The 17,114-nt window shown below is 37.9% G+C and overlaps 3 protein-coding genes across 3 annotated transcripts; 2 read left to right on the top strand and 1 right to left on the bottom strand.

Moving 5' to 3' along the window:
- The first annotated feature begins 1,707 nt into the window (after positions 1 to 1,707).
- Positions 1,708 to 4,045, top strand: LOC124188104 (ATP-dependent DNA helicase PIF1). The gene has a single exon (XM_046580466.1). The coding sequence runs from the start codon at positions 1,965 to 1,967 to the stop codon at positions 3,819 to 3,821; it is 1,857 nt and encodes a 618-aa protein (XP_046436422.1). The 5' UTR covers positions 1,708 to 1,964; the 3' UTR covers positions 3,822 to 4,045.
- A 57-nt stretch (positions 4,046 to 4,102) lies between these two features.
- On the bottom strand, positions 4,103 to 10,273 carry LOC124188102 (protein brunelleschi). Its single transcript, XM_046580463.1, has 13 exons — positions 9,968 to 10,273; positions 8,680 to 9,656; positions 8,328 to 8,601; positions 8,054 to 8,252; positions 7,751 to 7,962; positions 7,431 to 7,629; positions 6,903 to 7,317; positions 6,594 to 6,814; positions 6,160 to 6,520; positions 5,867 to 6,023; positions 5,608 to 5,782; positions 5,273 to 5,496; positions 4,103 to 5,196 (listed from the first exon to the last, which is right to left on the bottom strand). Exons 2-13 carry the CDS (start codon positions 9,615 to 9,617, stop codon positions 5,005 to 5,007), a joined length of 3,567 nt encoding a protein of 1,188 aa, XP_046436419.1. The 5' UTR covers positions 9,618 to 9,656; positions 9,968 to 10,273; the 3' UTR covers positions 4,103 to 5,004.
- Positions 10,274 to 10,403: 130 nt separating this feature from the next.
- On the top strand, positions 10,404 to 11,308 carry LOC124188110 (39S ribosomal protein L54, mitochondrial). Its single transcript, XM_046580474.1, has 2 exons — positions 10,404 to 10,564; positions 10,888 to 11,308. The coding sequence occupies exons 1-2, from the start codon at positions 10,462 to 10,464 to the stop codon at positions 11,190 to 11,192; spliced, it is 408 nt and encodes a 135-aa protein (XP_046436430.1). The 5' UTR covers positions 10,404 to 10,461; the 3' UTR covers positions 11,193 to 11,308.
- The last annotated feature ends 5,806 nt before the right edge of the window (positions 11,309 to 17,114 follow it).

The following is a 17,114-nucleotide window of genomic DNA, read 5'->3' as shown; positions in this document are numbered from 1 at the left end:
TCTGAGTTCCTGGGGGTCCAATTGGTCGGGAAAGGGTCATACAAACCAATTCCGAAACGAAAGATTTTTTGGTCAAAAAAAAAGGAAGGTTAACCCCTTTGTATTTTTGGCGAAAATTTTGGCGATTTTGAAAAGCGCTGGAATAAATTCTTTGTGGCACTGTTCCGACGTAGTTTTGCGAAAGGAATCGATTAGGCGTAGTCCCAATACGCTGCAAGCAACAGATCAAAAGTTACTGCCAAAAAGGAAAACCTGTGTTGTGGACTTTTCTTTTGTGGTGCTTTTTTCATCGTAACTTCTCTGCAGATGATCCCACGTACTTTTCGCTGCATTTTCTGAGTTCCTGGGGGTCCAATTGGTCGGGATAGGGTCATACAAATCAATTCCGAAATGAAAGATTTTTTGGTCAAAAAAAAAGGAAGGTTAACCCCTTTGTATTTTTGGCGAAAATTTTGGCGTTTTTGAAAAGTGCTGGAATGAATTCTTTGTGGCACTAGTCCGACGTAGTTTTGCGAAAGGAATCGATTGGGCGTAGTCCCAATACGCTGCCAGCGACTGATCAAAATTTACAGCCAAAAAGGAGATCCTGTGTTTTGGACATTTTTTTTCTGGTGCTTTTTTTATCGTAACTTCTCTGCTGATGATTCCACGTACTTTTCGCTGCATTTTATGAGTTCCTGGGGGTCCGATTGGTGGGAAAAGGGTCATACAAATCAATTCCGAGACGAAAGATTTTTTGGTCAAAAAAAAAGGTAAGTCTTCGTACTAACACTTCGAAGGGCTATCGCTGATGTTAAATCCTCACAAGACCACGTAGTCCTTTTCTTGTGAGGATTCAATAACAGTTGTACTTGCCCAGGAGTAAAAACGCGACTAAGGACATCGTTTGTCTGTTTTTCGGTCTCCAATTTTATTTCTTTTTTCATTCGTTTTAAATCTCGTTGATGTTCAAGTACTGTTCTTTTTAAAATTTTGTTTTCCTGGGTCAGTGTTTTTCTTTCTCCAAATTGTCTCAACTTCTCGAATACATCATCTGTCGCTGGGTTTGGAAGAGATATAACACATGTCGATGAACCCCCGGGAACTAGATTATGCAAATGTTGACTCCGATTGGTATCCTGATGTACCCTACAAAGCCAGTTTTATATTTATCATATAAGAAAATGCCTCACTTCCATGTAATCGCATTTAAAAATATTTACAATTTATGTTGAACTCTGTAAAGTTACAGTGAAATTGATGTTTGATTTGAGGGTGATGGTAGATTAAGTGTCGGCGCAGAATCCTCCTTTAACTTTCGTCCATTTTTGAGTGAATAATTGAGAAGGATGTGTTGCAATGGTTTTTCGAATCAGGCAGCATCAAAGTGTGCAGAGCAAACCCTTGCTGTATAAAGCATATAGTCAGTATGAGAACTGATTATTCTCATTCAGTGTACATCGAAATACAGATAAATCATCGTAAGAAATTAAATTTTGATGAATTGTTACTACCAGAAAATATTATTTTGCAGTTAATACCTATCATGATCAATATTCATGAAAATGAATGGTTTTACCTAAGCTGTAATTGGTATTTTCGTCGGACGTCATCCCAGAGGCTGTTGCCCATTTTTTTTTTTAAATCATCACTTTTTGGGAAACGAAAATATTTAATATTCTCTGCTGCTTTTTTTCCACTTGTTCTATTACGGCAATTTTTTACATAACAAGATGGCATTTCGTAATAAAATATTGAAGTTTTCTGTCACTTTTGAAAACAATAACAGAGATTATGTTGTACTGTTTACGTCAGAATACAAATTCGGAATTTTCGTCGTGACGTCATGTGGGGGCTATCACGTGACTTTACTACTGCGCATCTCCGTTTAAAGCACACCTTGTTTTCTTACACCATGGTCGTGGTCACTCGTCCATGGGTCACTCCTCCGTGGATCACTCTCATGTTCTAACGGTGGTGAAACAATGGATTCTACAAATTTCTTGAAATGTGCCGTGGTTTTACAATACCTCAACAATCAAGGATCCTTGTCAAACAAAGTGTCCCACAGTTCGGCGACCCTGCGTATAATTCGCAACGGTACACGACAAATGCTCATGGAAATCCAACCGGACAAGCGTAATGGCCGAGTAGAATTCCCGCTCACAGGCTTTACTGTGTTCAAAAAGTTTATAACCGAAGGCAAGGCGTCAATTAAATTTTTAGAGCAGAATTGCACCCTGTTCATGTCCAATGCTCCGCCAGCACAGCTGATATCATTCCTTAAAATGATATTCGTCAAAATGACTAGTCAACCGGGTAAGAATCCATCTCAAAATCCACTTCGTGACCAGCTCCTGTCCAACAAGCCCCTGCAAGCGGTCCAAGAAATAAGTCCAGCTACATCAGCCGAGGTAAACAAAGCCAAGGAAAAAGCAATTGGAGTTTCCCGGGCCACATTCACTACCCCATCACCTTCCAATGTCAGGAAACGAAAAATTATTGATCACAGCAAGCCGAAAATTCCATTGGCTAAGAAACTCTATAATAATCCAACCGTCTCCAATCTTACTGAGGAGCAAACCGCTGTCTTGAACGCTGCTATTGCTGGGCAAAGTTTATTTTTTACTGGCTCGGCAGGTACTGGGAAATCTTTTCTGCTCAAAAGAATTATCGCTGCCTTGCCACCTGACGTTACTGTCGCCACAGCTAGTACAGGTGTAGCTGCTTGCCACATTGGGGGAATAACGCTGCATCAATTCGCTAGTATTGGTATCGGTTCTGCATCTCTGGAAAAGTGCTATGAGTTAGCATCAAGGCCGACAGCAGCACAGATTTGGCGGAGAACCAAGCACCTCGTTATTGATGAGATATCTATGGTCGATGGAGATTATTTTGACAAAATCGAAGCTGTGGCCCGAAGGATAAGAAAGAACGATAAACCATTCGGGGGTATACAGCTTGTTCTTTGCGGAGATTTCCTGCAGCTTCCTCCGGTTGCTAAACTTACAGATAAGGTGAAGTTCTGCTTCCAAAGCAAGTCTTGGAGAGAGTGTGTTAAACATACTTTTGAACTCCAAAAAGTTCACAGACAAACCGACCCGACTTTTATTAATATTTTGAATAACGTCAGGATAGGAAGAGTCACTGATGAAATCGCCAAAATCCTTGTAGCAACTTCTAGTCAACAGATTGAGAAAGATGGAATTCTGGCTACCAGGCTATGCACACATATCAATGACGCCAATCTGATTAACGAGTCTAAACTGGAACAGCTACATGGAGAATGCAGGACATTCTTAGCTGAGGACTCCGATACATATATGACCAAAACTCTGGATCAGCAGCTACCAGTTGCAAGTAAATTAGACTTGAAAGTCGGGGCCCAAGTTATGCTCTTGAAAAACATCAACATTGCTGATGGTTTAGTAAATGGAGCTAGAGGCGTAGTAATCAAGTTTGCAGAAGATGCCCCGGTAGTTCGTTTTCGATGTGGCAAAGAGTACAGAGCAAAATTAGATAAATGGACGATAAAAACTGCTGCTGGATTAGTTATTACTAGGAAACAAATTCCACTGAAACTTGCCTGGGCATTTTCAATCCATAAAAGTCAAGGGCTTACTTTAGACTGTGTTGAAATGAGCCTTGGACGAGTTTTCGATGCCGGGCAAGCCTATGTAGCGCTGTCTAGGGCCCAAAACCTACAGGCTTTAAGAGTTTTGGATTTTAGTGCCAAGCAAGTATCGGCTAATCCAGTTGTACTTGAATTTTACAAAAAGTTTAGAAGACATTTAAGAGATATGGAAATGATTCCTCTCGGGAAAAAGCCACGCAAAGTGTAATATCTAGTTTAAGGCAAGAATGGTTTGACTGTGGTACAACTACATTTCCTTTATCCAATTTTATTCCGTGATAAGAAATTCCAAGACTTAATATTAAGGGAGTAGAATATTTTTATAATCAAGAAAAACGTTACAGAGGTGCACGGGATGTCTTGTGTATTGCAATCGATCTGAAAAGGGATCCAGTATTTCAGACACTACTACTTAACAGTACATTACTTACTTTTTCATGACTTAGCATTTGTCTATTTGTTTATAAAATGATCAGTTGGTTACTTTTCATTACGCATTATTTCTATGCCCATATTTTGGATCCCAATAGTAATTGAAACATTTAAAGCAAGTGCAATAAGACTCACTACTGATCGATTGTTCTGATTTATTTCAGTATTATTTCATAGTTATGTGTTTCGTTTAATAGCAAACACACATTCGATTTAAGTTATGTTGATTTTTTAATTCTATATTTATAATAAATGATGATATTTGAAAATTAGGAAGAATCATCTATGTTACTATCACTTTGGGTTGTGTGCACAAAGATTCTGAGAACTAGTTACCAAATGATAACACTATTAAGATAACATGGAGGACTGAAATTGAATTACACATACTGTTCTTTTGAAATCCAAGATTCGATCTATCTAGAACTTCTTGAGCAAATTGAACTTTGCCGTTTTAAGACAATTTACTGATGGGAACAAGAACATGTCTCTACCATACTCATATCTATACCTAATTTACAAATCATAAAATCATATAAAATCAATAATAATAAACGTAGTTGCTATATTAATTGCAGTAAATCAATAAGGCACCATGACAATACCTATTAAAATTTATGTTGTTAATTTTGACCCATGCCAATAACTAACGATAATTAATACGATAACGGTACTAACTTCAACATGGTTAATTAAGGCAGTTGTGGATGATGTTCAGCTATTTTATTACATTCTTCAAAGTATCACAATATTCGTAGACTGTATATTAATAACAATATTTTATACCATATTCTTTTTACTTCAATAAAGCATTTGAGTACAATCTCTGCCTTTTTACACTCTTTTGTCATGGACACAAACTTATAATTCTCATTCAGTCCGTTGTATACTTTTTTTTTTTTAAATAGTTATTATCGCAAGATGTCTCCCACTCGTAGTGAATGATTTTTCTTTCGAGATCAGCAACCGTCGACAGTTATTTCAATAGGCGGTATGTACCGCCACGTATGACCAGCATTCATAAGTTCGGAACACAATGTCGGTGTACTAGGAGTTGACTCGCTGCTACTGCATTGAATGTCTACTTTGTACTGGCCTGCTGTGAAAAATACTACTCGACATTCGTGATGAGCTCGGCCATGTTCCTCGAGCTGTAAAAACGTATTTAGTATTTCTGGAGATTTTTCAGTGAGGAAAAGTTACATAAAGATCTTAAATGATACATACCATTGGTAACATTACTTTATTAGCCCCAGCTGTCGACAATCTGGTATCCAATCTATAATTGTTTACGCCATTGTGATGGTCTTGATAGAAATTAATTGAGAGTATTAAATCTCTGAGCGGTCTTTCGAGAGCATTGCATACGCCAATTCCTACACTGATGCATTCGCCTAAACCACACGTTAACTCCTCTTGAGCTTTGACTGCTGAATCATTAATGGTTATTTCTGCAAGATAATGATACAAGTTCTGGTTATTTTCAGTAGAGCTAAAACTATTTTTATATATAATGCAAGGTTCTATTTTTCTAAAGTTTACTCTCTGCTTCTTTTGCATACCCCATTGTAACGGACTCATTCTAACAAGATCTAACATATCTTGAGTCAGTGTAATGCCTGCAAGCGTTGCTTTGCCTGTTGTTTCTGTACCCAGTAATTGCCACTTCAAGTCAACCAGAGAAGCTATATGTTCTGAACAGACTTTTTCGAGCTCGGCATCACTGATTTCCTTTTGCTGTTACAAAAAAGGGAAAAAGGTCAATAGATGTTTCGTTTGTTGTAAAAAATAATTGAATCATTTGGAAATATCATAAATTACCGAAGACAGCTTATTCAATGGGCATCGATTTACAGGAACTGGAATACGACAAGGTTCTCTTCCTTCCATATAGATACATTTACTCTGGGTATAATGTAATTCCATTTCATGGTTTGTCATGTTTGTTACATCTAACACAAGATAGAATTGTGTGGGCCTAGAATGAATCAAAGTTTCCTTATTTGTTAGTCATGCTGAATTTTAAATATATATACATATACTCGGAGAGTTGTTTCTAAAACAATGAATGTAGTCAAGGAAGTTAATTATAAGCCAATGTATAAGAGACTCACGTTTCAGCAGGAAGTACATCCCAACTAGTAATCTGCACACTGGGTAGCATTTCAATGGTAACATAGACTGAAGATATCCGACAGTATCCAGCAGTCAGTCCGCCTCCCCCTGAATATTTGATTTTCAACTGACCTTCGATTATATTGGAAGCATGGAGTGGTACGGCTAGTTTGGATAAACGTGTGCTGGCCAGTGACGAATGTCCAGAATGAGAGCTGAGGCCAGATCGAAAAGAAGAAGTTAGTTCCGACTGCCTTTTCGTGTGATGAGAAGGTGAGCTCAATCTGGAAGGTAAAGAACTTGGACCAGATTGCGACATCAAGCTACTCGGCTGACTCAAATAAGCGCCACTGCTCATATCTAAAATCCGAATACAACGAATATATTAAATTACGAAAATATATGTATCCAAGTTGTTTCAAAAACGACTTACCATTTCGAGATACAGGTGATATAAAGTCAGCAACGGCATACAAATAAATAGTGAAACTGGCACTCGTCCCAGGGAGAAGCGGCAGCTGTGTTTTTAAATTTTCTTCACTCCATTTGAAGATTTTACCCTCTGTTAACGTGTCGAGAGCAGATTGCACAGATACTTCTATCATCTCGATAGGAATCACACCTACGTTTGTCAAAGTGACTGTAAATTCTGCGCTGAAATAAAATTCTCGCGTTATTATATCTCGTGTCGGGTTGCGATCTGATTTTTGTAAATTATATTATGCCTTGGAATTTTGCTTACCTTTCACCACCATAGAGCGAGATGCTTGCACTAGTAACTATGTTTTCACCAGAGCTGAAACTAGCCGTCTGCGGCAAGCTTGTAGAGACATCGATTTTCGGCAGGGCAGGCACAACTTCAACAGAATATTGTGGGTGAGGCATTCTCTCCATGTGTCTTAATCTGCAATTGGATTTCACGCCTAAAGTATGTGTGCTAAAGCCGAGTATCTCCAGGTCACCAACTTCCTTAGGCGTTCCTGCCAGTGTCACAGCCATTGGGCCAGACTCAGCAGCCAAGGTGATTGTTTCTGGTATCGATTCGAACACTATTCCATTCGTAAGTAGTCGCATATTCGAAACGTGAAGCTCAAACGGTAATGGGTTTATGAGCTGCATAGATACTTCGCAAATATCTCCTTCCACCCAAAGATAGTCTATGATGGAATATTTCAGCTTTATCATATAGAATAGTGAGTTAAAGTTGGAAATTTTGCAACTTCGATTTGCTGTTATATATTAATTCAAAAAACAATGATAAAATTCTCACCCATTTTACTTTTCAAAGTATTTTTCCTTTCCAAAGACCCGAAATTAATAGGAGTAAATAAAAAGGGGCCGTGATCTTCTTTGATTCTCTCTATTTTTTGTGGCTGAAGATGTGGTTGAAGATTCTTCAAAGTGAATGATTTAGTTTTTGGAATGTTTGTTAAGTTAGCTGGTGGTATGACCATCCCTGAATCTAACACCTGCACAGGAAAAATACATGTGACATATCGTAGTAAGTAACAACGCAATCACTTTTATAATGAACACTAATTGTTTTATAACTTAACCATACTTGGCAGTACATGAAAAAGAACAACATACAAGGGGCACTGGTGCACCTTCACATTGCTGCGACACAGCTTGAAGTTGTAAAGCTGATTCCTTGCGTTCTGTAGGGCTCATATGATCATACATAGTCTGGAGCAAGAATGTCATGTGCCGAGTGGCGAGAGCTGGATTACCCATTCGCTTAGCGGCAACGACCAGCTCTTGTATGAGCTGAATTTGTAAAGTAGGCCAACCCCGCAAGCCATCTTGAAAAACCGGAGAATTAGTTAATAGTGAGTCGTTTATACTTCCAGTTGTTGGCGGTTCAATTTGGTGAAAAGTTGTTCGCAACCTCACCAGAAGGCATTTCCACTGGATCAAGACTAAGCTTCAGCCCAGGTGCCGCTTGCAACATTAGATTATAACACTGCTGCCAATCAGGATTTGGATTATTTTGAGAAACATGCCTCGTAGCAGCTAGACGTAAACAGAAAGAGGCTTTGCGCGTGAAGCCAAAGGCAGTGAACAGTTCTGACAATGTAGTGAAACGTTCAATCTGGAACAGAATATTTCCAACGTATTCAGCACTATCTCAAAAACATGCAATGAGTGGAAAACTGAATTTGCTTACTTTTTCATGCTCGCTAATGTTCAAATTGATGAATACAACATTATTGAGAAAAGAAGCTGCCTGCAAAGTGCAGTTTTGTTCTATAGAAATTCTTGTCGCCTTGAAACTTGCTTCCGTCTCAATTACCCCTGCGTTTTTGTGTTTGCTGTAGTGAACTATGGCTTCTCGATATTTTTTTGCAATTTCTTCAGGCGGTAAAATTTGCGGCATCTCAGCCTTGATCGCCTCTATATTAGGAGAAGGTGGCAAAGTATTCAAGGCCTGAGACTCCCTTCTGCAGATGAAAATGGGAATTCTTGATTACCTTGCAGACTTACTTTTCAATTCAACAACTTTTAAAACTTATATTTACCTTTGTTTCCCTGGACTACCTTCCTGCAAGGACGAATTTCTCTGTAAGGGAAGACTCCGGCACATATTTGGATATAAGACTAGAACAGAAGCAGCACACAACCCCTCAAATGCAGCGCCGAGCCAGAGCCAATCCTTAACAGCTTGCAGAGTATTAGCAGCAGAATTGTAATGGTTTAAAGCATCGGCAGGTAAGCCGGCCTGGAGGCAAAGATCTCCCAAGTGTTTGGTCATTCGTCCGACGCACCTCTTTCTCATGGTACCCGAGTCAAGGTCCAAACCAATGAAATCCTTCTTTTCAAACGGTGCAAGTAGCAAAGGAACACGGTCAACTTTTTCCCTGGATCGTTCAAGTCTTTTAGATTCTAGGATCCAAAACAGAGAGTTTAGACATTCAGCAATTTGAGCTTCAAGGTCTGGGCAAGTTTCATCTGCGTAGAACAGCGCCCTTGTCTTAAAATTTGAAGGAGTCGTAAATGGTTTCGGTGGTTCATTTAAATTCTCAGATTCAACTGGTCCAAAAAGAATTGCTCTGGAATCGTAGAGGGTCGCGCTATATTTCACTTTCAAAGTTTCATGCAGTCTACAGAGCTCATCGAGCTCTGTTTGGCTGTCATATTTTCCTATCGTAATCAGGCCTAGGAGTCTTCTGTGCGTTTGAAATTCACTCCAATCGTTATTTTCAACTGGATGTTCCCTTACAAATCTGGCAAGAATTTCACGCGTTATACCGGTAGAATCAAGCACTGTGAATCTACTTCCACTCTTTATAATTCTCTCTCCTATTTTTGTTACTGTCTTCTGCTTCGTTTGTGTGCCAATTGGCTTCAATAGCAACAACAGTGCTGCGTGGTCGTGAGCTGTCTGCTCATAGTCGGGCTGAGACATCTTGTTGTCAGGCACCGAACTCGACAGAATTACACTGACTGCAGACCGCATTTATACCAACGCTACCATCAAGCAACAACCAAATGTGACCTGAAGACATAGAAAGTGGAAGGTTAATTACATGAATGTTCAAGGCTTACATCAATCGTCAAATATCATATTTCTTTGGTTTTGCTAGGTACACATGCACATTTTGGATAACCTTATACGGATTACAGAGAAGTTACTCTTGTTGTGTTTCTTTTCTTTTTCACTCAGTGTATTTCATTCATACTCGTGAAAACGCGAATGGAACATCTACAAGATAGACATAAATTCGACGAGTCAAAATTAGTCAATTCATAATTATTCCGCGCTGCTAATTTATTGCGAGAAGTTTTAACTTCCGAGTTTCTACCTACCTTAGCGGTGATCATTGTACAACGACGTGCAACGAAATTCAATTGATCAGAGCCTTAATTTATGGATCGGGAATTGCCGTTTGACAGCTTTCAACTCAGCTGACAAATAAAAGCTAGGTTAGGTCAGGTTGGGTGATATTAGTCAATAGCCGGTGTGAATTCACAGTTTATTAGCGTTCTACAATGTTTACGTGATCAATGGATTTTGTATAATCGGACGAAAGGATGTTGTTCCGTCCAAATTTTCATTTCCACATAAATATAGTAATGAGAAATAAATTTGTGTCGATCAACCAGATGGAATAGTCAAACTGTCAAGGCAGACTTGTGTCATATATGTATATAATCTTATTTTCACGAATCCGGATTCTATAACGAAGTGATTGTTGCACATACTCTCTAGTGTCAAATACGTACTCTACGGTTGTGTCCAATTGGTCAAATAGTTTGGTTATCTCCCACGAGGGTCGCGTGAGGGACACGATTGTGTTATCATGAGTCTCTCCTCGTCACTTTATTTGCTTCGTTTAGGCAAAAATATTATAGTTCCGTCACAATATGTAGTGCAGATTAAAGGCTACGCGAAGGCAGATGCCGGTACGTATTAATGCATATCAAATCTCACATCTTTCATTGAAAATAGTTCCTCCGGAATTGTTTAGATTAGGTTAGACTAAGTTATGAGTTACATACGAACGGCATTTCGTGTTGCCAACCGAGAGGTGAAAATATATCACGTGTTTGTCCCACAAGAGCGCGTATTTTAAACGTCGAATACTTTTCTCCTACCTTTCGACTGTTATACTTCGATATATCTACTTGATAATGGAAAACCATAGCTCTGCTTCTTTGATGTCAATTAATTGCGCAAGCAGTTAAAGTAAGTGCCATCTTTGTCCTATCTTCATTTCCTGTTTCAGGTGGTATGTTCGGAAAGGGGAAAAAAAAGCTGAAACTAAGTCAGCCGTTGGAGAGGAAGGTACTTCCAGTTGAAACAGATCCTGAAAAATTGGTAAAATTCGTGTGCGGAAGTAATATAATGAAAGAAGGACAGGACATTGAGATTAAGCCAGATTCTGAATATCCCGACTGGCTTTGGGACATACACATAGGCCCACCTCTTAAACTGGAAGAGCTGGATCCAGATACGAAAAAATACTGGAGGCGGGTGAAGAAAGCAGCCATGAGGAGGACCAATTTGATGGCCAAGTTGAAACCCTTCTAATGCTACCTTCGTAGTTTAGATTATATCGATTTCTTATACAATGTAAAAATAGATACTACATTAAGCTCTGTGAATGTTCGTGTACACTAATAGTCAAAATAAAGATTCATAACTGACTTGAAACTTGTAAACACTCACTCCCCACTTTACGATTTTCAAGTATTATTTTGTACCAAAGTGAATCATTGACATTAGTACAAGTACACGTATGTAAGTGAAATAGGCCGGTCAAATTCTCAACCTTTTTGATTTCACATACTTTTTGTGATTCTCGTGAAAATATCGTAAATTCTGTTTCTGTATTCAAAGATGCGGCTATTTCTAGCGTTCTGTGCACTCTGTTAACCAATGCCAATGATTTCGAAACAGATTGGAGGACATACTTGACGTACGTACATCACATACGTATGCGTACTAAATCTGGCTAAGTTGATGGTTTAATTATACAATGTGTTGAAATGAGCACGTGATAATTAATCTGGAACCACAATTCGTACACCTATTTACAATCAGTGGAAAGAAGTGCTTAACCCGATAAACCAAAACGAATTGAATAGAATTGAGTACATCCAAAAGCGGAATCAAGTCGAATTAAAGCGAATTGGAAAAACGTGTGGCGATTCTTTTGAATTTGTTTTTATTTGTTTCAACTCGTGTCAATTCCATTTTTATCGCACTGGATTCGATTTGGGTTACTTAGAATGAAGGAGGAAGGGTACTTAGACCAAGAAGCTCTCCTGAATACGAAGCAATCGGTTTTCGCTCGATCAGTAAGCTCAAAATAATTATTAGTTATGATCTTTTCACGCCTGCAGAAACCACGACGAAAGAACAAATTCTGTAAGTGATTGTGACTGGAACATGATATGGAAGATGTACATACTAGTACATATACATGTTACCTGCATGCAAGTCGTCGCGATTGCATGGTATGATGATGTGAAGACGTTCTTAGACAGTAGAACGAATGACTACTAAAACAACCCTGCAGTTACAGATTTTTTTGAGCATTTTTCCTCTTACAATAAAATACATGCTGAAAAGGTCTCCGAAACACGTGTATTTTAAATGGGAAAATCCACGCGTTGTCGGCACGGGTTACAGTTGAGATCGAAAATTTGAAAAAATTAGGCCGATATTTTCGACGATTCTCAGCCGAGGATCAGAAATTTGCGCAGACCTTTTGTCAGGTGATCGACCTTTACAAAAACATTTGTTTAAATCTTCATACTGCAAACGGCCCATGTATCGCTGTCGTGTATTTGTTTGAAAACTAAGTTACTTAATTTCATACGCAGAACGTTCTTACCACTGCTAATTATCAGCATTTTGAACGGTTTATCTTTCTCAAAAAGAAAAAATTCAAATTGTTTGCGGCACGCGGCGGAGCGAAGGGGGGCAAGTGCTATCCCGTAATGTTAGCAATTTTAGGGTGTTTCATGATAAAACACACGTCGGTAAGCGTGTCGTCGGTAACGTTGGGTTTTCTAGCTTCGTCTAATGAGTGGGATGGAAAAGGGTGTGGTATTGATGTCAGTATGTCAGTTCAACGAACATACCGGTATTGCGGCACGCATACTTACTGGCTATTCTCTGAATTGTCGGTAGCTTACCATTCAATTTTACTTACATGCCAACTCCCGTTAGGCTGGCTCTCTGACGTAGAATACGGCGACTTAATATTTATCTTCATTAATTTTTGTTGCCTTGGGTGGGGGGTGTGAAATAAACGAACATTGCTTGGTAGAAAAAAAACAAAAAAAAAATGATATCTTACCTTATTATACAGTACTACGAAGAACTTACTAGGGATAACACATATATTTATATATAGCTTTTGCTAGAAGGTGTGTCACCTGCAGGAATTTGAAGAACCAAGTTTATGCTAGAACAAGTTAAATTGTCATATCGCAACAATTTTGAAGATATAGCTATTAGGAGAGCTCATGTATGAGAAATTTGAAATTTGAAATGATACTCTAAATATAAAATCCACTAAAAACGAAAACATGGAAACTACATTTTTTTTGTCAATTACGTATCCATTTTTTTTGTTTGTAGAATACATTGAAAAATTATAGACGAATTAAAAATGGTCATGTTTCGAGAGAATTCGGTTTGACGTTGAATGACTTATTTGTAAATTTTCATACAGTTGTAGTCTGGTTACCAGGTATCGCCCAAAATTGTGCAATCTAAATTTTCATTTGCACAGATACCGCGCGGCTATTCACAGCATTCTTTACACAGCTGTAGATGATATGAGAACTAATGTCAACGATTGTCAAGTCGATTGCGAGTTCATGCCTCATCTTTCATTATCACCGACTTATCTGAATAATATGATGATGTAATGAAAACGTATGTACTATGAAAAATGAAAGAAATCGCATTCCCGAAAGAGAAATGATTTTATGATCAGAATATGCAAAGGTACCTTATGCCGGAGACATGAAGTATCGGCAACAGTCGATATAGGCTAATACTAATGTAAGATTTCCTGTTATCAGCTGATTCAAGTTGAATTGAAGGCGTAATTGTTCACCCAGAATTCAAATCGTATATTTATGTGCAATAAGAAAAATGAAAGTGCTCAATAAAGTAAAAAGCGTATACTGAACTGGAAACGTTTTTCAAATCTTTGGGCACGTCGCTTCTGGTTGTTCAGTCAGCTGAACGAAATGATTCGTTCTGCGCGTGCAAAAGTCTAATGTTTGTACGGTAATTTCGGAAATCAATAAATCTCTTAACGACCATCCTTTTTTGTGGCTTCCGTTAAAGTATGAAGCGGAATTGGGAGTTATACAAAGTATGCGATCTTTCAGTTGAAAAACTCCGCAATTTTTTGTCAAACATTCGTTTGAATCTCTCAGAGGAATTATTCACGTCAAGGCTTAGCACATGCTGGAACATGAAAATCAATTAATGGAAATGGGTGCTAATTTGGTACCACTATAATTTAGTCGTATAGTTTTATTAATCCATCTATTGTAGACCGGTTATAAATCAAAATTGCTAAGGAAGGTTGCAACGAAAAATTCAAGTGAAATGAAAAAAATTAATATTATTCTTTAGCGAATTTCTAAAGACTCGTATTTTCGTAATTTGCTCCGATTGATTTTGGTTTTCACGGGGGATTATCACTATTTTCTTAACTAAATTCCGTTATTACGACTATTGCCAATGCATTTATTTCAAAAAAAGGTACAACTTTTGAACGAATGGATTTCGGTTATTTTTTTCCAAAATGTAAGACTATTCGAAGTTCTTCAATACAAGGTGGAATAAAGCAATGAAATACAAGCACGATTTTCGGCAGTTCGGTATTTTCTCATTCATTAGTCAATTTTTATCACGATAGTTTCCAAAGAGTACCAAGTTTTCGTGCAAGTATCATTAGTATCCAGATTCTTTTGAAGAAGTTATGAATTTGTCAACATCACGAATTTTTGTTAGTTTTAAGTAATTGAGAACTGGTGGTAAAACTATTTGCCAATCATACGAAAGCAACAATTATAGACAAAAACATGTTCGCCAGCAAGAAAAATCTTTCTGCGAAAATTTGTTATTCAACTGGAAAAAGTTAAAATCAGATACTATTGATATGCAGATGTTTATGAAGGAAGTTGAAATTCACTTTCAAAGTGAATACAGCGTTGCGAAAATTGGAAAGAAATCACGATTCAAAGAAGCGTGCAAAAACAATAATTTAAGTAGAGATCCATGCTGTACAATCGCTGCAATATGAAAAACAAAATCGTGTTTTGATGTGGTTATTTCAAACTCGTAAGCAATTGTGAATCAAAACACATTCAGATATTGTTTTGCACAACATTGTGTTTATCAATTTTATTTTTCATTGCATGTTTCATCAACTTGGCAGTCGCATATTCCTCCAATTATTCACAGACGGATAACCAATCTTTCGAAATAGAATCACTTTTTTGGTCGGGCAACATATTTTTGTAGGTAATTATCACACTCGTATGATTGGTGGAAGATTCTGGCAACAGACATAAGCAGTTATTTGATAAAAGTGAAAATTTGTAACTTCTTCAAATAAGCTTGGTCAGTAATGAAACTTGGATGATAAGTTAATACTTTTGGAGGACTACATCAGATAAAGATTGCATAAAAATGCAAAATTTACGAACGTCGAAAATTGTGTTTGCAACTCTTCCCTCAATTTTACATTGTGTTAAATAATTTCGACAATTTTGGATCCATCTGCTTAAACTTCGGGACGTCCGTAATTCAGACTTCTGATTCTCCGTTATCTGCGTTATTTAAAATGTAGGTACAAAATTGTGTCATGGTGAATTTTGATTTTTCAATGCAATAAATTAATTTTTGCGGTTCCATACGTGAATAATAGGCGTTTGAAATATCGGAACAAAAACTTTATTTCCAAAGCAAGAAATGGTTTTTTCCACTCGGATGTTGTTCTTCTGTAGACCAGACTGTGTACTTATAACTTATTAAAATGTTGTTTGCATAATTGGGACTGGATTGACTTAAGATTCACACGTGGTCGGAAGTATATGCAAGCCGTGTGAAAATAGCTCTGAAATAAAGATTCGTTGATCAGATCCAGTTGATCAAATATTATATAACATCTATTAGAAGTGAAAAAAGGCACACTAATCGACGCGTGCATCGAAGTTGCAGAAAATTATTGGAAACATTGCGACTGGACATTTGAGGCGAAAAGAGCCTGGGAGCCTAGCTTTGAATCTATTTTTTCTACGCCGAAAAAGTTATGCGAGTTAACTTTTAGAATGAGAATGATGCTTGGATTTCTTTTCTTTGTTTTGAATTGTGCTGAATAACTTGGAATTGTGGATCGATCTGCTTCAATTTCGAATCGCCCGGAAGTTCTCTTTAATGCAGATGTAGATACAAAATTGTGGTATCGCAAGTTTTCATTTCTCAACGTATCATAGTAATTTTTACAGTACAATACTCGAATGACGGATTATTTCGTCAATAGCGATGGCGATGTCGTCGTTTGGAATATTGGAACAAAGGAGGTTCATTAGCGAAACACCAAATGATTTTTTTCAATCAGCCGCTTTTCTCCTTGGAACATACCGTGTATTTATGGCACTGAGTATTTACTCAGATGTTACTTTCATAATTGGGACTAGATTTACTCAAGTTTTACGTGTTGTCGCAAGTAAGGGAACCCGTGGCGGAACCGGGCACTTGATGTTTGAAGCTATTTATGAGATGGTTACTGACATCGAAAAGAATGGAATTTTGCGCAGTTATTAACAGGAACTTTGAATATACCGTCAATGAATAAAAGGGCGGTTGCCCCGTACACTGTTTGTTATTTATTGCAAGAAGCGCAGATATGGTAAATTCCCACTCGACATCTTCGCTGTCCAAACACGTTCACGAGTTATGGGACTGCCTTTGGCGGCCGAAACCAGAAATCCGGCGTTGATCAGACCTCGAATATACCCTGGCAAAAATTGTTTATCCGCCGAGGTACGAAAGTGTCCCAAAATACGTCGGAAACGACTACGACCAGCGTTTTCTACGCTATTTGGAACACTTTATTAGTTTTTCGTGGGAAATATTCGCCAGACTAGCCAGTTTAGTTGTGAAAAAAAAAAAAAAAAAACGGTACGGTTACAATAATTTGTCGAAATAATGATGTGATGTGAATATATTGACTGGTTGAAATTAATTCGAAAAGATACGAAATCTCATTTATCTTAAAACAACGTTCATGTGTTTCTAACGAGCTTGGTGCGTGAATCCAGGAAACGTTCAGAACGGACTTGTAACGTAAGAGTGAAAATTAAAGAATGGATGTTCACATTGCCTAATAACCAACAAATAAGATTAGTGACAGTTCCGATAGACGGAGGCGTATTAATTAGCAGGTAAGGGGGGTACCCCCACGGGTACCCC

Source organism: Neodiprion fabricii, chromosome 1 (genome assembly GCF_021155785.1).
Source record: "Neodiprion fabricii isolate iyNeoFabr1 chromosome 1, iyNeoFabr1.1, whole genome shotgun sequence".
Classification (NCBI taxonomy): Eukaryota; Metazoa; Arthropoda; class Insecta; order Hymenoptera; family Diprionidae; genus Neodiprion; species Neodiprion fabricii.
The sequence above is the reverse complement of the archived record's forward strand: the minus strand, read 5'-3'. Positions and strand labels throughout refer to the sequence as shown.